The 21,422-nt window shown below is 40.7% G+C and overlaps 1 protein-coding gene across 2 annotated transcripts in view; it reads right to left on the bottom strand.

The window, feature by feature from the left end:
- LOC139470382 (cilia- and flagella-associated protein 221-like) overlaps positions 1 to 21,422 on the bottom strand; it is a 219,124-nt gene that overhangs the window by 47,857 nt on the left and 149,845 nt on the right. For both annotated transcript variants that reach the window (XM_071252801.1, XM_071252802.1), the window contains exons 17-19: positions 11,705 to 11,896; positions 11,141 to 11,293; positions 2,046 to 2,146 (exon numbers count right to left, since the gene is read on the bottom strand). In XM_071252801.1, the coding sequence (XP_071108902.1) occupies positions 2,046 to 2,146; positions 11,141 to 11,293; positions 11,705 to 11,896 (446 nt within the window). The remainder of the gene's footprint in view (positions 1 to 2,045; positions 2,147 to 11,140; positions 11,294 to 11,704; positions 11,897 to 21,422) is intronic.

Raw genomic sequence — 21,422 nt, 5'->3', positions numbered from 1 at the left:
ACCTCATAATGTGACATATATCTGAATATTTATATTGCTCTCAATACCCAAGGAGTGTACTATATGATTATATTTGTAATTACAAACACAATTCTTCATAAGAGTATGTCACTTAAACCTCAAGCCGTGTACAGTTCGGTATGACTAGACTGTCAAATGTAGTCAAAAGTAACAACAAATGAATATGACCAAGATGTAAATGAGAAACATCTTTACTCATGGTATAAAAACAATATTGTGGCTATGTAGCCATGCTATGTTCCAAACACACTTCTGCACTTGTACACAGCAGACATAATTCAAAATGACTATATCGGTTTTTAGTTTCCACAAAAAGCAGTAAATGCATTATTGTGTCACTGGATTTTCTCTGGTCTCCTTAAAGACAACCAACGCACTGAAGGCACCATACATCGCTTATGTTTATACAAATTTTGTGATTGGCAGGTGTTACAGGTAGGGCAGGACATGATAACCATTCTCACCGATTTTCAGTGATCTGTTCATATAATTTTCATGGCTACGTCCCATAGAATCTGTATTGGCGGATATTCGAGACTGGTTGTTCTCTGGTGTTGATGTTTTATAAAAATTCAAAAAATGTTTTGTGCTGTTATCTGCTGCAATGCTGTATTTTAAGGGTCGTGTCTATTACACGTTCTCCCATTTGGAGACTGTGATAATGTGTTGTGGTATAAAAAAAGTTTTACAAAAACTGTAAACATGCTTTGGATTTATGTCGCTAAAAGGAACAAAGTCTTTGTATGTTTTAATTCTACATGTAGAGTGACATGTAGCACATGTCAGGGGCTCAATATCCAAAAAGTGTGGAATCTAGTTATTGCTGTCATTCATTAGTTACCCCCTACCACTTACAGGTCAACACAAGGTACGTTTACATATATCTACTGTCGTAACAATCGTTAGATCAAGAGTCAAGAAGAGTCAAGAAGAATCAGAGGAGATATGTCAACCGTTGTTCGATGTCAGCCGAAACACATTTAGACATTAAATACTTGATTACCTGAATATTTCATCACTTTGCTTTGATAAATACAGCAGCAAGCAAAAGTCGAGCAAAGATTGTAGAAATGTACAATGTGAACAGACATTTTTAACATCTTGCTTGGTGTTGATGTTGTTATATTGGAAGCATCCCAGAGCAATATACACCAAATATCAAAACTGTTTAAATGGTTTAGAGGGTTCATGTGCTCAAATAAAACAATTTGGTGGACAAGAGTCATGGAATTTTTTTAAATATGCTATTATATATTTGTGTTTTCTTTTAACAGGATGGGGATGGGATCACATTTATTAAATTTTCATACATTATATTATACCTATATTAATTGTGGATTTTTTCATAAGCTCCTCAAGTATTCAGGCAGATTTTGAGATATCAGCCGAAATGATTGTCAATATGGAGGTTACGTTATCTTCAGTTTTGTAATAATTTGAAATTGAAAATTGAAGGATTTTTTCCTGTTTTTGACACATTTTGGCCAATAACTCGACTTAAACCATTTTGCTACTTGATTATTTGTTCTATTTTAGGTTTTAGTCAGCACACTGATTTTGTTTATACAATGAGCATTGCAATATGCAAACTGACTTGTTTATATAGCCATTTATTTGATTTACTTAATTTTGTCATACAAGTGTGCATTTTACCACCAAAAGACATGTCTGCCACCAAAAGAAATCACCACGACCATAATTTTCTGATGCATAAATGACATCTTGTGAAGAAAAATGTGGTTGTGTCTTGTTCTATTGTGGGGAGGGGTTACTCCTTAAATAAGCCTCTTTTTAAGGGTTGGCCGCTACTCTATAATACCACTGATTTCAAATTTCCCGATTGCCAGTCTGGGATGCCAACTCACTATTAGACAATCAATTAGCGTAGAATAATCACATGATACATTATCACGAAATTTGATGTTCGAGGTGTTGTTACTTCTGTGCAGATAAGTCACAATGTCAGCTAAAAGGCAAATTAACATGAGGTATACTTAAAGTTTGACTTTCAAATGTATACTTACCACCTGGCCACCCAAACAGCAGAGAGGGTAGGGGTGTTGCTGAGAGAGGTGAGACCCTGGGATGGGAACTTCTTCCATCCCATGACGCCACGCACAATATCCTGTTAGATATACAAGCATAATCAAGAGACAGACTAAAAGCAGTTTTTGACAATATCAACCTGATAAATGTCACTCATTCAATCTGAAAATGCAGTACTTTGGGGACACATAATATATTTGAACATTATCTGAAAGTAAATCAAAACTCTGCCTGGGAATTTCTTAAAAAAACATTCTTGGAATGGCATAGCTGTACAGACATCGTAGCTTTATGAGATCAGTTTTAGAAAACATAAAAGTGTTTTCAAGTTCTTCACCACCATTTCTAAAAGGCCCCAGACCATAAGGTCAAGGTAACCATATCAACTTACACACCTTGGCACCACATTTAAATCCAATCCATGCAGACAATCAGGAGATTACTAGCTGACAATGTATGTACTAACATACAGATATATTCTAATACTAAGCCCCCTTAAGGAACAATGAGGAAACTAAATGCATTTCCACTCTGATATCATCACTTCCAGTTGCAGACACCGTTTCTGATTTGAGAAACACAATCTTAAACAAGAAAGGCCTTTTCCTCATGTTAAATTTTGCTGCAAGGCAAAATGCCTAATTACCGACGACCTTTCCTTTCAATTTCAATCGTTAAGTCTTGGTAATCTCCGTGTTTCGGATTTCCCATTAGCACAATATAAACGCAGTGCACGTAGTCAGCACTTCACACTCCAAATCATTTTGACAAAATTGTTTGACAGGCAGTTTGTTAACCCCCTCCCCCCCAGACTACCTACGTATTCTCGGACGAGAACGACTATAATTCCAATGTGAGTCCTTGACGTTCTGTTTTGAAACATAAACTTGGTTGACAATATTTTATTATTCCAACTTGTGACACAGCCCCGAAGAGTATTGTGAGGTGAAAAACGGTTCAAATGCGGATGTCTTCTTAGAAGTTTGTCGAAGATAAATTACTCTTTGACTCGAAAGGTCAACGCTTTATTGAGATGGACGGGTTAAATGTTCATTACAAGAGAAGCACCTGACTAGATCCCAAAGAAAACAACGTCTCTAAGCTGAAATATAGGAGCTATGTTCTTCAGTAGAGAGTTTAAAGTTCAGGAAACTGGCTAGTGTGAGACCTGTAGCGTTATCACCATTTAGGGAAAAACCCAGTCAATATCAAAGTTAGCTCCCCTACGAAAATGTATGCGTATTATGTCATCGAGTGCCATCATGGATTACCGTACGTGTACTTGAATGGATGGTATGCTGGCTGTCGCATGTACTCCAGTCAATATAACACATTCAAAAGAACTCCAGTATTAGTGATGACATAATACAACCTGACACAGGGTCCAAAGGGAGACACTTTGCACTGGAGAGGTCAACCCAGACACAGAATTTCAACACGTCAACTTAGGGATCTGGAGGACATGGACTCCAATGTCACCACACAGATGAAGTCTAAGGGACTTGAGGTTTCAGACAGCGACTCTGCCGGCAGTGCTTCAGAAATCACACACAGCAGTGTTTCCAGAGGTAGGCAGTCAGGTATTAATGGCAGATCCGCTAAGTCAACCATGCCGCCCCAGATATGGCCTAACACCGTCCTAAAGCTCAAGTATGCTGCTTGGGTGGTCAGGTTTAAGGACTTTGACTTCAGACTGCTGGTGGCGGGAGAAACAGAAATTATTAAAGGCGATTCTTCAACTCCTGCTGAAGAGCGTGGTAGCTTAGACTTGTTACAAATTAGCTTATCAAAGAGATAAGAACGAATGGTTGCCATTCTTGATGTTTACACAGCATGGCTCCGCAAGATAGAATTGGGTAAAATATTGTGGTCTGATCAATCAAGCGTTTTAGAAACCCTGCTGTTGGCTAGATTTGTTATTAGGAAGCAACATAGGGACAGTCTTAAATCGGCAAACGCTGATTCTCTGGGTAGAAACTTTCTTAGCATTCCTGATCCTCCAACTAACAAATGTAGTTTGGTACTCCTTACTTTATCAATGAAATAAATGTTCTCAGCATGCCATTCACACTGCTACCATCAGAGTCCAACTTAGACTCTTAAAGAGCCCAAAATAAACACTCCAAATGCTCTCTGATATGCCCACATCAGTCTAAACATCCTGGAAGAAAAGATAAGACTTTGTGACCAGATAATGAAGCACCCCTACCCCTGCAAGGAGAGGAAATAGGGCAGGGTAGGTCATGTCTATCAGTGGCCGCTGTGTCTGCTTGTCGATCAATAGCCATCTTCATAGCCCAGCATCAGTAGTGGCATTACAAAGAAAGATAAAATCTTAATATTGAGTATCTTGTTCTACGGTTAAAAGATTTTACTTTGACCGGGTGCCAACCATGGGCCTACGATCTGCTGCCTTTATTTGCCAGAGTATGACTAATGCTGTGAAGCATATTTTGCAGAGTGAAGGGGTGAGTGCAGTTAACTATCTAGATGAGTTCGGGGGAGCAGATACCCTGGAGAATGTATGAAACAGCTTTACTAAGCTTGGACAGGTTTTGAAGGAATGTGGGCTCAAGGAAGCTGAGGCTGAGTCTTGTCCACCATCTTCAAGAGTGTTATTTTAAGGCATTTTGTAAGACACAAATCATCTTTCTCTTGAAATAGATGAGGCCAGACTTATAGCATACAAAGAACTCTTCAGCAGCTGGCTCGATAAACAAAGAGCAACTATCAAGGGAGTTCAATCCCTGATAGGTAAAATTCATGTGTTTGGCCCAGTAGAGTTTTTCTTTCCAGAATTACGGCCTTGCTCTGTGGGTTACCAAGTGAGGAAGGGAGACTATTCCATGTAATTAAAGAGGTAAAACTTGATGTTAAATGGTGGCTGGTATTTCTTCCTTGGTTCAAGAGAGTGTCCATGATGGTGAAGGAAGAGTGGTCGGAGCCTGATGACGTAGTCGCATCAGATGCATGCTTGGAAGGTTGTGGTTGAATTTCAGGGAACAAATATTTACATGCCAAATTTCCTCCCTTTATTTCAGAGAAAGAGCTACACATCAATGCTCTGAAGAAGCTGTCCTTGATGGTGTGTCTCAAACTGTGGTGTCATACATAGGAGGGTAAACGGATTGTTGTTCTCTGTGACAGTTTGGTGTCAGTCACAATATTGAAATTACGTGAACTTTGTACAATTGCAGCTATTCAGGAATTCGAAGTCCGGGCAAAACATATCCTAGGAGAAGACAATCGTCTTCCCGACCTTTCAAGGTGAAAGGGCAAAGCTTCCAAAGACAATTCTGGCACAGAACAGAAGATAGACATTTCTCCCTCTGCAATCCTGATGACTGCTTATTCTCCTTTGAGCATGAGTGGTAATATAATTTCAGTTTGTTGCAGGTTCGCAGCTAAACACACTTCACAAGAAACTAAACCTTTGCACGAGGCACCCGCAGAAGTGGAGAAGATTTATGTTATTTTGTACCTATTTCCAGTTCCAATTTTGTCCAGTCGCAAAAGACACTGTGTGTATGGATGCACAATTTTTGTCCAGGTCCTTTAAGACCACCAAATCCATTAAGAATTACCTCAACAGAGTTTAACTTAAGGATTTACTTTAAGATACATCTTTGGGACAACTTAGAGCTCAGGCTGGCTCTCAAGGGAATGGTCACTCTTAAGTCCCATTTACAACAACACGCCTACAGATGCTGCATATTGGTGTTTGTTTTTGTTTTCCTTTTTCTGATGGCTCGTAAATCAAATTTAGTTCCTCAATCAGCCAGTGGGCATGGTCATACTTCAAGTTCCTGAAAAGAGAAGTTGTTCGTAAGCATGACCAAGTGATTCTCTTCTCCATTAACTGGTCTAAAACAATTTAGTTTTGAGAAAGAAAAAGCACAATTCCTTTGCTTACAGCCCCAGGATCCACCCTGTGCTCTGTTAGAGCTTTTCGTTGCATGTGTTGCTTATGTCCCACCAAACCAGAAACCCCAGTTTTTGTTATTCCAGGCCCAAATGGCATGCAGCATATCACCTACCCTATGTTGCATTACAAAAAGCCTTGATTGCTGCCACAGGTCTGAACCCAGAAAGCTTTTCTTCCAATAGTTTTACCACAGAGGCAGGGCCACATGGACCTTCAGATCCAAGGTTCAAGATGAGCTGATCCAGCTCCATGGTGACTGGCTCAGCGATGTGTATTAAGTTTATATACAATACAATTTTCAGATTAAAGCCCGGATCTGTGCTGCCATGCTGAGCCATATCCCCTCCCATTAGGATGCTAAGATTGGCTGGTATGGTTTTTCATCATGAGTTTTGTTTTGAGGATATCAGTGTCCAGGCCTGCTGACCCTATCACTATTTGGCCTATTTTCCTTTTGTCTCCCTATTGCTTTCAAAGTTATTCACAACATGTGCTCATCTTATTGTCCCCTTGTGGTGTTTATGGTAAGCATATTTTGTCCTCAAGAATGTATTATGAACTTCATTTAAACTCAAACAGTGTTTACATTAGTAGGATGAAAGTTAATACATATCCTCCTTAGGGTGGCGCATTGAAGTGGTAAAGTTTTTGGTGACCTTTATGGAAGGTCAAGGTCACTGGAATGATCATTTAATTACCCTCCTCACCAAGCCACAACAAAACTATATAGTTTATATATAAACTTTTTTGGCCGCAAACAGTACATGCTATTTCCCACATGACAGTATATGTATAGAAGTTGAAATATATATATATATATATATATATATATATATATATATATATATATATATATATATATATATATATATATACTCACATGCAAAAGAAACGCAAGTGGTTTTAAGAGGCGTGTCATCTTCTCTGATGAAAGTCGCTTTTGTGTCTCCCATGCAGACGGAAGAGTCAGAATTTGGCGGCGTCGAGGTGATCGTTTCGCTGACAGAAACGTTGTGGAAAGGGATCCATGGGGTGGACCTAGCATCATGATATGGGCAGGGATTGGACTTAATGCGAGACTTGGACCCATGTGCTTTCTGAATGTTGGTCAAAGTCAGGGACACGGCGTCACTGCTCAGCGGTATATCGACCAAGTGATCAGGCCCCACGTTGTTCCATTTTTTGCACAACATCGACAACACATTTTCCAGCAGGACAACACTCGTCCCCATGTTGCCAGAGCTACCATGGCCTTTCTGCAACAATACAACATCCGTGTTCTACCGTTGCCAGCCCTCAGCCCTGATCTGAACCCCATCGAACACTTGTGGGATGAGGTTCAAAGGTGTCTGCACGATGTGCGCCCAGTCCCTACAACTGCCGATGAACTACGCACAGCTGCTCTGGATGTGTGCAGGAGGAGCCCTAGGGCCTTCACAAATCATCTGATCCACTCAATCTACAGGAGATGTGTGGCAGTGATCAATACTAATGGTGGTCACACCAGGTTTTGACTGACATTTTGGGTATTGACCCGAAACTTTGTAAGCCCTTAACATTTGAAAAAAACAATTATGTCATCTGCCTTTTAATCCATTAAACTGTCTTCAGTCAAAGTTTTGTCAATCTTGCCCTATTAGTATTTCTTGTCTTTACTGTTGAAAATAAATAACATGTATACTGCATACTCGACTTGCGTATCTTTTGGGTGTGAGTATATATACACACATGCACACGTACACGCACACGCACACGCACACGCACACACACATACACACATACACACATACACACAACCAAGGCTCAAACAATGACAAACGCAGAAATTGAATAGGGCAATATGGCTGACAAATAATGAAAATAGTGAAGCTTATATACATGTCAACAACTAGAAAGAATGCCAGTTGAAACAAAATTACCTATATGGCGGGACTCTACAAAGCTGAAAATTTGCACATAGAATATGACTATGTTAATACTATGGAGCATTTTATGGTAAGCCGCCAAGCTGTAGGCCGAAAAAATGCAGACGAAATATTTAACCAAAGGACATACCCTTGTATGACATTGAGAGTGAATTTGACAATCATTATTAGTTGCATGTGACAAGGTCCAGATTGAGAGACCGTCCCATTGTTTTAATGGCATTTGTATGTTAACGTTTAAATTCCCTTGGGTTTTTAGTTACCTTGTAGAAGGTAAATAACCACTTTGACCTTTATTGCTCATAAAACATGTGCAAGAGCAAACAGTGCACCTTGTAATGATAATATTACTCTTGTTAGTTTAAATGCTAATCTGTAACATCAGATTAGACACTTATGTTGCATTTCCTCTGTGAGAATAATTCCATAACTTCGTGTGTATGCCTGCGTCTGTGTCCCCGATGCAACGTCAAAGCCTGGAGTTGACTTGAGAAACAAATTGGTTACGTAAGAGGTGGTTATGCCCTTTAACATATCTAGACTGGTGTTGTGGAGACTTATACCTGTGTAGATTTAATCAACACTTGGTGTATTTAGATCAGTTTGGTTGTATATTGATACCAGGGAGTCTATTTTGAGGTAGTAGGCACTTGGCCATTCTAATCAAAATGAAAAGAAATCTCAATTGAAAAGGTCAACTTCACTATTGCTTCTAAAAGAGGTCATAAAGAAAATAAATATTGATCAAACTGAACAATTCAGAACAAGGCTCTCTGAAACTCTAAGCATTCAATGTACTTTATAAAGTAATTGCATGTGATCAACTGATCAATGTATCAGAGCTTAACTACTGTCAGCAACATCGCCGGTTGAGTTTTTGATCTTCCCATCCCTAAGGAGAGATACTATGTCGTCTGGGCCCAAGATGTAGGTGAGCTAGGGGATCGTAAAAAGCCATGAAGGTTGTCCCAGAAGCTGGTTCTTCATGAACAAAATCCCAGCGAACGCCCAGAAAACCAGCCCCTTCTCATTCCTTTCAAACTGGACGAAGTTGACATCCAAAGCGTGGATCTTGCTGATACATGCAGCAGTCTCAAGGGCCAGTAAAAAATGATCAGCTTGAAATCTTTGTGATCAAATGGTTCATAGTCAGCTGAAGTCAAACGGCGAAGCCAAACGAGGTGGTGTCCTAATGATGATGCTGGTATTCATAAGGGTGAGAGTGATAGTAGTAGTCCGTATAGGTGACTGACAGGGAGTGAGCAGGTTAGCGGTCAACTGAGTCTAGGTACCGGTAATCATTATCACCCAAACCCTGATGTGTATGAGTGGAATGAGACGACTGTGAAGAATCTTTGCAATATCGATGATCCTTGGAGCATCGAACGTAGGAACTTCAATCTCGAGAGCAATGATCGTGAGAGCAAGAGCGACGATATCTGCCACTTGAAACTGAACTTTGATCGTGAGAGCGCCGATTCTAAGAGCAGTGGTCGTTAGCGTGTCGATCCTGACATCGTTGAATCTGTGCATCAAACACTTTTTCTGCACAATTCGATGCTAATCATATGTGATTTCAAAGGCTATTAATTAGGTTTGTAACGAATTCACCTAAAGCTCCTAAAAATATTTAAAAGCCCTTATTTTCAGGGAATCCATATTTTCCTCATTGTAGGACAAAAGATGAGCCGTTAAAAAAATATGCTACATTTTAAAAAGTAAAAAGGAATCACACACGTGAGAAATTTCTTGAAATCCAGTCGCAATGTAGATCTACATAGTTTCATCCATTGTGAGTACGAGCAATTCTCAGAAAAGGTTTTAATCGACATCTTCAATATTCAATGTCGTTCTTGCAATGACAGAGCAATAACCCATATTATGTTGTTATTATTATGTCATATTAATATGTTACATCTCTTGCTGACATGATCATTGTCAGAATAAAATCGAAAAAGTCATCGACCACAGAATCAATTACAATTTCATATTAAGACTTAAACATTTGATGTTACACACCGGCAGCAATCACAAAAAAAACAAATTATAGGAGTGAAGCCGACCATGACTGCTACCCAGAGCAATCAACAGTAAACAGGTGACTATGCTAAAATAGGGGCGGTCGGGTAGCCTAGTGGTTAAAGCGTTCGCTCGTCACGCCGAAGACCCGGGTTCGATTCCCGACATGGGTACAATGAGTGAAGCCCATTTCTGGTGTCCCCCGCCGTGATATTGCTGGAATATTGCTAAAAGAGGCGTAAAACCATACTCACTCACTCACTCACTATGCTAAAATAATTATTTATTTCATTTATTTTGAATTTGGAGGTAATTTGAATCTAATTCGGAATTTTCTCGATGTTGTTTACCAACTTTACCAAGTGTTTGTTCAACTTTACAAATCGCCAGTTAAGCCACACCCTCAAGTGTCACCTACGCCTGTCAATATCATGTCCGAAAGTTATCTAACAAACACATTTACAAACTCAAGAAAAATAAGATACTTTTTATAAAGATTTATACATCTATCAAAATATCTATGAAGTGTCTGTTTCATCCAATTGATGATGATGTAACCAGATTGTTTTTGCATATAATCAATTGAACCAAAAGTTGCTTATTTTTAGAAATTTCACAAATAGTGGTGTTTTCTTTTCACAAAGAAAACAGTAAGAAAATACTGGACTGCATGTCACTCAGTGTTGAGTGCCTCAAGTAGACAATGGTTGTAACTGTACCAAGGAATTTGAGCAATACTTTGTTAACTTGCAGACTTTTCTCTTTGAGATACATAAACTACTTAAAGTTTTGATGTTTAGAAAGCAGATGACATAAGTTAAATGATATATGTAAAACCTTCTTGGTAGAAAGTTAATGCTGTATTTATTTTGGGGTCGTTGTTATGTTATTTGCCTGTCAAATCTGTTCGACCACAGGGGAACAGATAATAACACATTCCGTCAAGTTGCTTTGGGAGCCTGAAATAACCTGCTTTACTTGAATGAATGGTGAATAACCCCAAATAACAACATTGAAAAAAGCTTACAATTCTACTCGCCATTGGTTTATGAAACTGACCCAAGCTAGTAGGATTGTGAGCCCTTTCAAAACAATTACACATCAGTATGGAATAATGATTATAGCTAAAATGCCCCCCAAACTCTCCCCTACAAACATCTCCATTGAAGACCACATGACTTCAAGTGGGAACAAGTATGCTGACCTCTCTGTTCAGATAGCGTCTCTGCGTGGAGGCGTGGGGGTTGGTAGCATGGTCATTCCGGACATAGCGAGGGAGGGGACACAGGTGGAAGTCCGGGTCAACCTCGGCATATGGGATGGGGGCCTGGAAAACCTGTAACCCTGGGGCCGGATTCTGAAACATAAACAACATTTGCATAGAAATAACCAGTAGTGCATACAGATATGAAGTATATGCTAAAATAACTGAGTCTGGACAAGACAAACCTGTCATGGAATAATGATCCCATAAAGCCATCTTATACATTGAAACCTACCAATTTCTATCTTAAATGACTCATACAACAAGCATTGGCAACAGAGGGCTTAAAACTTTGCTGGATGTGGCAAACCTTATGAAATTATGAACTAAACATTATTTGGTTATTCATTTTAGAAAATATTATCATGCAACTTTGAATCACATAAACTAGCTGTCATGGATACGATCACAATTTTCAGTATTTCTTTACAATTACAATTTACTGGTAATATTTTAGCTTTTGGGACAGAAAAAGATTGTAACTTCTCCAAGATCATTACTCACAAATATATGAAGAGGAGGATACTCAATTGGCTTGAACAGAGCTTCAGGGGGAGATAATGTTTGTTTTGTGGTCCTCTCCATGACCTCGTTACTTGAGTCGGCAACATCTACCGGTGCCATGTCGTCTTCTGGTATCTCCTCCAGATAGGAACACTCCAGGTCTACACTGGCAGCCAATTTGATTACCTCATCCTGAAACAATGTCAACCCCATCAATCATCATATGCTTCTGACAATGTTGTTAAACAGCCCAGTCTTTATTATTATGATTTATAATAATAATAATATTCTTTATGATTTAAAGGCGATTTACAGTAAACTATAAATATAGAATTAAATCATATTAACACAAGTATCTTGAATGAAAAAAATTGAAAGGCATTCCTGGAAACTACAGAGAGTTAATGAGCTGTGTTGTCATCACATGACGTGTAGAGAGTTGATGTGCAGACGATCACTGTTTCTGTATAGTGTTTGGTAGATTACTAGCGTTTGCCATGGCATCACCTGACAATGCCATCAATGAAAATGTTGAATTTTACCTCATTGACCCAACACATATTTGTCCATATCAGTATCAGCCAATGGTTAGTCAAAATAGTCATGACAGCAGCGAGGAATGCGAGGAAAGCCTAACAAGTGAAGACGATCAGTCTGACGCCAACACAGAAAGACGAGGGAACACAATCTTGTATTAAACGCTATCCTGACAATTTGAAATAAAATAGATGTTTGTCAATAATAAAGAATTCATGAGACAGTTATTCTGGTGCCAGATTAGATTGATGCTTCGTATAAACATCTTTAATTGTGTTGTCTTTGTGCCAAACAATTAGCATAGGGCTATACAAACTAAATTTGTTTTCTCTACAAATGAATGTTATGTGTTAAAATTGTAAATTCCCTGCATGGAAACGCCCTTGAACAAAGTTTCCAGCTTTTAAGCTTCATTCGCCCAAACACACTGAGCATCACCATGGCGACCACCTTGCCAATTAGGCCATACACCCAAATCTCTCGTGCAGCTTGCCGTACGTGTGCTGATCACTTGACCCATACTGCCTCATCATTGTCTTTCTTGGAGCTGACAGGCTGTGTAACTGTGATGCAGGGCTGGATGGGCAGGCACAGTTTGTGAGATAGGATAAGTGTTTATAAATATACAATTTACTGTAAAATTTACAAAGTTTTAAAACTTATCCTTATTCACGCTATGCATTTTTCCCAAAGTTAGGACAGTGGGTGGCAAATACCCCAGCCTGTCAAATTCTATACATAAGGATTGAGGTAGGGTAACCTATTCCACTACGACTTTAAACCAATCTGGAAGGGGGCTCCATGCAATTAGCTCTTGAAACAAAATCACCTTATGTTCGTATTGGTGAAGACCTCAATTGTTTGGCACAATCATTTAAGACTATGTCAAAACTATCTATCCCACTGCGGCATAGATTTCATTAAGACACGATGAGGAACGATTGACAATATCCATAAGAGGATCCTCTACTGGGACATCACATGCTCATGGCAGAGGTGAGCAGGTAAAGGTTTGGGACAGCACTGAAACGGCCTCACCTTTCGGTGATTTTGTAGTGAAAGACTAATGTCTCTACAGATGAGTTATTTGCCTCTCCATTGAAGCCTCGATCTGGGATCCTGATTTCGTATAAGAAACAAATAAGGCTCTCAATAATGAAATACTCAAAATACTCGGAAACCATCTGGGAGATGGGGATGAACAATTTCTTCAGGGATTGTCGAAAGGTCGATGAAGCCTGCAGGTAGATGTGCAAGGCTTAAACTGGACACAGCGAGATGTCCTCGATATCCTCAGGATGTAGAATAGAAGCAACAGACGGGATGGTAAACAGCCTGTCCGGTTGCCCTGGGAGTAGGTTCTTGGCGATGAAATCTGATCGCAGACCTATAAGGACTTTTCCATGGTTGTGCCTCTCAAATACAATCCTGTTAACATCCAAGGCATGTATCTCGCTGACCCTCACAGCAGTAGCCAAAGCTAAGAGGAAGCCTGTTTTGAGAGCAAGCTGCTCGAGGTCTTTCTCTGCTAGTGGTTCGTATTCTGCTGACGTCAAGTGTCGGAGGATCCAATTTGGTTGGACGAAATCTCGAAGACTGATCGGCAAGTTTATAAGAGCGTAAAAGGGCTTGTAGCTGTAGTCTGCTATGACATTTTTTACTCCCAACATGTCCCGACATGTCCAGAGTGTTGAACAGGTGAAAAGTCCATCGTTAGTGATGGTAGGGAGGCTGATTTGGTAGATCACATTTTGTTGATGTACCACACAACTGAGGCGTTGTCCTACTGTATCATAAGTCGAGTTGATTATAGTACCTCTGCCCAATGAGAGATTGCTAGAATGACCACCTTGAATTCGAGACTGTTGATGTGGAGGTTTGATTCTGCAGGTGTGCTCCCAAACCCACTGTCGTTGCATCCACGAACAAGTGAAGCGTTGGTAGAAAGGGTTCCAGGGGAACTCCTGAGCAAAGATTCATCTTGGTTAGTCACCATTGCAAAGGTGTGTACAGGCACAATGGGAGGCGAATCAGAACTCGACAATCATCAATCCGGTTTAAGAAAACACTGAATTGGCGGTAATTGAAGTCGACCTCTCTCGGTGAGAGCTTGAGCCGACCTTAGGAGACCGAGCAGCAGCTGCCATTGTCGAAGATGTAGACTCTGAGTGCCAGCATCAGGAGTCTTTGTATCTTCTTCCATCTGTGTCGAAAGGGGCTCCAATGAATTACAGTTGTCGAGAGGGTGTTGTTTCTAACTTTTCTACATTTACTTGCCAATCTAGTTGGTGAAGGCGAGATGCTTGAGTAGAACATTCCGGTCGGCTTGAGCCTGGATGCAGTCTTTTATGAATGACTCGAAGACGATTCCTCTGATGTATAGAAACTTGTGATGGGCTTCGTAAGGCGGGTAAAAATTAAGCCACGTGGCTGAAGAAATTCCAAATTGGAGCACTTTCCACTGGTAGTGACGACCTTGGAAAATGAACCGGAGGTATTAGCAGTGCTCTCGATGGATGGGTACGTGTAGGTAGGCGTCTTGTTTATCCAGGCTGACCATGTGGTCCCCTTGTCGAATGATGGTGCAAAGGAGCACGACAGACGTCATGCGAAAATGAGCCAGTTTCTCATGTTGAAAATCATGCAAAATTTCTTGCTGTCTTTTTTCACAACTAAAAATATTGGGGAGTAGAACCCCGGGGTTCTGGGACAGGGTCCTAAACACTCTAGGGCATTCTTGGATATCAAGGTACCTATGGTGTCCTGTGGTATAGTAAGTTGCCTGGTCGGATACACCCTCTGGCGTGGCGTAAACGATGTCGCCGGGGATCCTGTGAGCGGCAGCCTGTATCCTTCCCTCAGGATCTGGGATACATAGGGATCATTCAGTAATGTCTGACTGGCTGTAAATAGACCTAGTCTTCCGCCTACTGGTGTAAGAGTTACAGGTACAGCTGGGGGAGAAAGTTCCCAGTCGTCCTGGAGACGGAGGGAATCACTTGGAGGAGGGATCGCCTGCCTTGGGCGTTGAAGGTAACCTGGTCTTCTGCCAGGTTGCGGAGGTCCAGATGGGATGGGTTGAACTGAGGATGTTCGCGATCTTTCCTCTGTTGCCCTTCAAAAGTGTTGTCAATGGAGTTTAAGTAGATACACCGACACTTGAAGAAGAGCCTCTTTGGTGACCTCCTGAGCCACCTCCTGAATCGCATTGTCGAATAGGTAGGGCAATGGCCTGGGCGTCGTTGTACAAAGCGATCTTAGCGCTAAGGTGATCGTAACTCCCATACCTTAACATAGACTTACGACAGTCTTAGTGCTAAGGTTGCTTTGTACAACGGCACCCAGGGCATCTGGTAGAGTGTGACCTTGTGGTGTGCATTCAACGGACAATAGTTCAAAAGACCTGATGGTGAGTGAAAAGAGCTATGATGTCCTTGAATTTAGTTTGTGTTAAGTGAACTGTCCTTCTGACGTAAGCTTCTTCTGAAGTCTTGGCCTGTTGTATTGACATGCCTATAGTGTCCGTGGCCGATAAGATAGTAGATAATAAGGGTAGAGTCCTTCTGACGGTGGCATCTAAGTACATAAGATCTCTATCTTCAATAATAGATGTAGTAGAGGAGCGCTAAAGGGCGATGGAAGAGATATTCCCGTCCAGCTCTGGGGAGGAGGCCATGGCTGCATCCACGATCCAGGGAAGAATCATTGAAGGTTCAACCTGGCTGTGACTTGTCTGGCGCTTGGTCTGGATGCGTGTCACTCAGGACTCGGAATGTGAATGAGAAGAAAGTCGACTCACGTCTACCCTGCGAGGTCAATGGGGAGATAGAGCATGTCTATAGTGATCCCGCATCAAAGAGTATTGAGGTAGGGTCGATATCTGTGGTCTTCATGTCTATCCGGAGCAGGATACGGGTAGCATTGCGTAGGCTGGTATCGATGAGCTGTCGATGGATCCGATTCCATTCGCTTTCCCTCCAATGTGAGTCAGTCGAGTAAGATTGTCCCTGATGTCAATGCTGTTCTGGAGAACTTGAATGACTATGTTTATCATCAAAGGATTGATCCAAAGATCTGAAGAGTCTGAGGTTTAAATCTTGTTGACCGAGGGTTATCTGCTTCGAAGGTTGGTCCATTGTTGGCAACATTGTAGTCCTTTCTCGAGACGATCTAGGTTGAGGGCAATGATCAGAATGTCAACCCTTGGAATCTCGACCCTTTGAATGTCGACTCCTGGATGCTGTGTCGGAACCCTTAGTAGCAGTACGATCAGTAGAACTAAATGTACGACTAAATGTCGACCTGTAGAATGTCAACCCTTAAAGAGTTGATATTGAGAGTACGATATCGACCCTTCACACGAATGTCAACCTGTAGAATGTTGTCCAATATAGGGTCGATCTAGAGAGTTCAATATTGACCCTTCACATGAATGTAGACCCTTGGAGAGCGACTCTGTCGAATGTCTACTTCGGGAGTGACGTCGATCGTGCGTAGTAGATCGCAATAGCTTACAACTCCTATCACGTCCGGATGACAAAGTAGATATAGTATTCAAGGTCAATGCGACATTCGTTGCGGTGGTTACAACCTGGATAGACTGATCCCTGCATCTTGACTGGTCAAAGTCGAGGGAATAGGTCTGAGTGTGATCTCTGTCGATGGACCTGTAGTAGACCGGTCTAAGCTAGTAGCCAGAACCATACGTGTATCCGACGTATGCTTGGCCTGGGAGTTTATACCAGTGGAGATTGTGCTTGTAATAGTTGAAGCAGAGGAACTGGTGGGAATCTCCTCTTCCAAAAAGCTGAAGGAGACAGCGTCCTCTTAAACTGAAAGCGTAGTATTCATAGCCAGGGTTGACTTCATGGACGGACTAACACTGGTCTTAGTAATACATTTTGGCTTTTTAGGCGCTGACAGACCAAATTATTCCTTTTGGGGATTTCTTTAGGTAGTCATTGAATGCCTCCGATGATAGGTGTGAACAATCATTACATCTGAACAATGGTTTGCATACACCCCTGCCGGACGTTTAGGTTCATCCTTGCCCATCTGTTTTGCGTGAAAGTACACCAAACTCCTTATGAATTTGAGAAAAAAAGGCCCAAAAATATTCTCCCAAAACAAGTACATCTCCAGTGTGAGGCGAAAAGAAAGACAATGATGAGGCAGCACGGGTCAAGTGATCAGCACTCGTAAGGAAAGCTGCACGAGATTCGGGGGTGCATGACCAAATTGGCAAGGTGGTCACCATGCTGATACTCAGGGTGTTTGGGCAAATGATGCTTAAAAGGTGGAAACTTTGTCTCAGGATGTTTCCCATCTCCCCGAAGCAAGGGAGTTAACTGATTTTAAAAGTCCAGAGTCCACCCTTGCCGAACTAGGCTGTAATTTCTGGGCTCGATCGTAGCGCTACCAGTGGTTATTATGAGTCATGTCCCTTCTGAGCCTCTCCTATGGACCAATCAGATTCCACCTCTCCTATAACTTGCCTTTGTATCAAACAAAATGGTGGCACCCAGTCAAGAAGACCTGATCGGTAATCAAGTCCTATAGTCTGATAAAAAGGTCTTACATCTCAAGGTGAATCAAATTGCATGAGCACCTTGATTAAAAACATGAAAATATTTTGCACATATTAATAAAAATTATTTTTACATACGAGTCATGATTATCAACAGAAATACTCATCAGTCACTTTCATTGATAATTTAAGTGTGCCATAGGTGCACGGAGGTAAGGAATTCACCGTGCCATTACAGTTTTAGGTGTGCCCTTGGCATGATGGCACTAATAATTTCGAACCCTGATACAAATTTAATGGTGTACACAAAAGTTTCCTTTCTATATCTAAATTTTTTCGATATTTTTTTAGTAATTAGGGCTGAAAGGCTTGAAGCCCTATATTATTATTATTATTATTATTATTATTATTATTATTATTATTCCGCCAATTCATCTACCAGAGCTGGCAAAGTAACCACTGGCTCAATTCTGTTGACATTTTGAATGTGTATGTAGACAGTTGAGTTCTAGGTACAAACAAAAACCCAAGGCTGTAGGCCCAAAGACCAAGGGTAGATAACTGAAAAACAAGTAATTTTGGAAGCTATAGTTTGCCCTATTGCTTCGCAACTGCTTGTCCGATTACTTTCAAAGTTTGGATGTGTCTGCTGCTTTGGTTGCTTGATATTTTTTTTCATTGGTCATTGATCACGTGGTTTGGCAGCCATATTGGATTCAAGGTTTTCACATGGTTTTTGGGGTATATGTCTTCAAATCTGAACCCACTGCATGAAATGATTTCAAACTTTCTGAGAATTGTCTCCATACATAATACATCAAACCCTGTGAGCCGATTATGGATATCTTTTTTAGATGCGACCATAATGGATTTTGATTTTGATCATTTTTTTCACCAAAATTTTACTTTTTACTTTAAGATCATATCTTGTAAAGTTGTTGACAGAAACTATTGCAAGTTTACATGAAGTTAGTGTGCCATATGCATCCTATAGTTTGTTCTTGTCTTGGTGGCATGCTAAAAGTAACACTGCTTGGTGGTAATATTTGATTAATATTTGGGACACTCAAATTTTATAGTGGCGATGTCCGGTGACTATTTTTTTATTGAGTTGGTACAAGCAAACCCTTTGAGGATTCGAACATATTTGAGGTCGGAATTGGGTTTAGAATGGATTTGGATACCCCGGCACATGACAATTTTGTAGCAGCGATACCCTGCAAGTGGTGCCTACATTTGACGGATTTGGTACAAGGAAACCCTTTGAGGATTCAAACATTGACGTTTGTTCGCAGTGTTCCTTGTAGCTTGCCATCGCATCCTTTTTCTCAATGCTTTTGAGGTTTGTGTTGAGTAGTATACTGGTTTTGGGGGACTCAGGATTCCTAAAAAATATAGATAGGTTCATCCTGCATGTTTTGTGAATAAAATATCAGAGATCTTTCCTGCAGAATCAGACAAGGAATTCAAGTATGCAAGACTGTGAACTGAATATGTGAATTTATGTACACCAAAATTGGGAGCACCTGTAAAATACAATACCACAACTTCTTGTGAGGACGATCTCTGCCGTAGGCCACGTGTCTCGAAGACGAGCAAACAGTTTTTGTTAGAATCCCTCGGACGCGAACTCGCAACCTTCGGATTGTTAGCTCGAAAGCTCACCAACTGAGCTACGTCCTGTGAAACTAAGTGCAAATTTATCTAGTCATGCCTATGCCATTACGGAACTGAATGAAAAGGGTCGAATAGGTGACGGACACTTACAAAGGTTACGGGTAGGTTACTTTAGTCTACGGTCACTTACTAGTAATCCCGATGGCATTTGGCATACTCATCCCATTCCGTAATCTACAAGATACCGTGTGGCGAGGAATGAGCCAATATGGCGAGAACTGAACTGGCTCTTGGCGTCAGGAGTCAGACGTCTGAATGACATGGGATTTAATAATTCGTCAGGAGATTTTTGTGACAGAAAAGTGTGGTAAGGAACACTGTAAGGATAATGTGGATAATTGTAAGGAACGAGGGAAGCATAAGCATGGCTAGTGACGACACAAGGGTGAGTTTGCTTTTGAATCAGTACTGAATAAATGTAGCTGGTGAAAGTGCCTTGCTTGAATGTTCCATTTTCAAAAAGCCAAAATATTTGACACTGAACCATTTCATCCTGTTTCTTTCTCGACGTTTTTGTGGGAAGAATATTAGGAACAGCTATAGAGTCAATAATAGCCACTAAATGGGTACCTAACCCTAATCCTAACCCTTCAGTAATAGCCACTTAACAGGTACCATATACCCTGATGATCGTAAAGGGGTGATTAATCATATAGGGGATCGCAGGGTGATATAGAGTTCGGGGTAACCTTCCCTAACACCGGCGACATTTGGATGTGTTCAGCCCCAAAATAATATTACCTAATAAACTGCATTGCTGTGCATACTAATGAAAATGAATGAATCGAAAATATAATACTTGTATTAATTCCCATTTATCATCATTTTAGCCACTTGAATTACAAAAAACTTGCTATAAAATGCACCACGCAGGCTATATTTAGTGACAAATATTCAAAACACTCAACATCGCTGGGTGTATTCAATGACATTGCGTGTAGAGATGATAGATCACTGGGAGGAGCTTATTCACACTCGATGACCCCTGACGTCACAGGCTATTTTTTTGCAGGTGTGACTGGTAACTAAATACTACAAATTACGTCATAAGGTATATTGTCACGTGTTTGAAAAGTTTGTGGTACTGTATTCTAAAGGTAGGCCCAAAATTGTGCGAAACATATAACCTTAGCATGTAATCTGATCAATGTGCATGGTCCTCTGTAATTGTTGTATGAGTGAAGTCATGAATTATATACAACAATGGACTATTGAAGATCTGGGTCAGAATAGGTCTTCAGCAACCCATGCTTGCCATAAAAGGCGACAAATGGGACTGGGGGTCAGGCTAGCTGCCTTGGTTGATGCATGTCATCCTATCCTAGTTGTGTAGATCGATGATCATGATGTCAATCACTGGATTGTCTGGTTCAGACTCAATTATTTACAGACCACCATCATATAGTGGGAATATTGCTGAGTATGGTGTTAAACAAACAAACAATATATGTAACAATGAATGCAAAATTTATTTTCGTAATCATGTTCGATGAGTTTGTGTTGATCTCTCTCATAGACAGATGGCTCAAAATGCAAGAAACACAAAACGGCATGTCCAGTCTGTTTCCCTTTTTCCTCCTTGCTGACATCACTTTATCCATTCTTTCCTCATCGCTAAACACTTTGTACTTTTGTTTGATGAACTAGTAGACCTCCAAGCCCACACAATACCCAATTTTGCATCTTCAATACGCCAAGAATGACGTATAATTGTCCCCGTGAAGATCCGGGTTAGAATTGGTCGTATGACGTGACTAACGGGATCAGTTGGTCAGGCTCGCTGACTCGGTTCATGCATGTCATCGTATCCCAACTGTGTGGGTCAATGCTCATGATATCAATCACTGGATTCTCAGGTCCAGGCTTGATTATGTACAGACCACTGTCATATAGCTGGAATATTGCTGAGTGTGGGTTAAACAACAAACAAACAGAACTTCATTGGCATCTTGACAAATGCACTGCAAACGAAGTTTG

The sequence above is a fragment of the Haliotis cracherodii genome, unplaced genomic scaffold, assembly GCF_022045235.1.
Source record: "Haliotis cracherodii isolate W230 unplaced genomic scaffold, xgHalCrac1.p SCAF_20, whole genome shotgun sequence".
Taxonomy (NCBI): domain Eukaryota; kingdom Metazoa; phylum Mollusca; class Gastropoda; order Lepetellida; family Haliotidae; genus Haliotis; species Haliotis cracherodii.
This window is presented reverse-complemented; position numbering and strand designations above follow the sequence as displayed.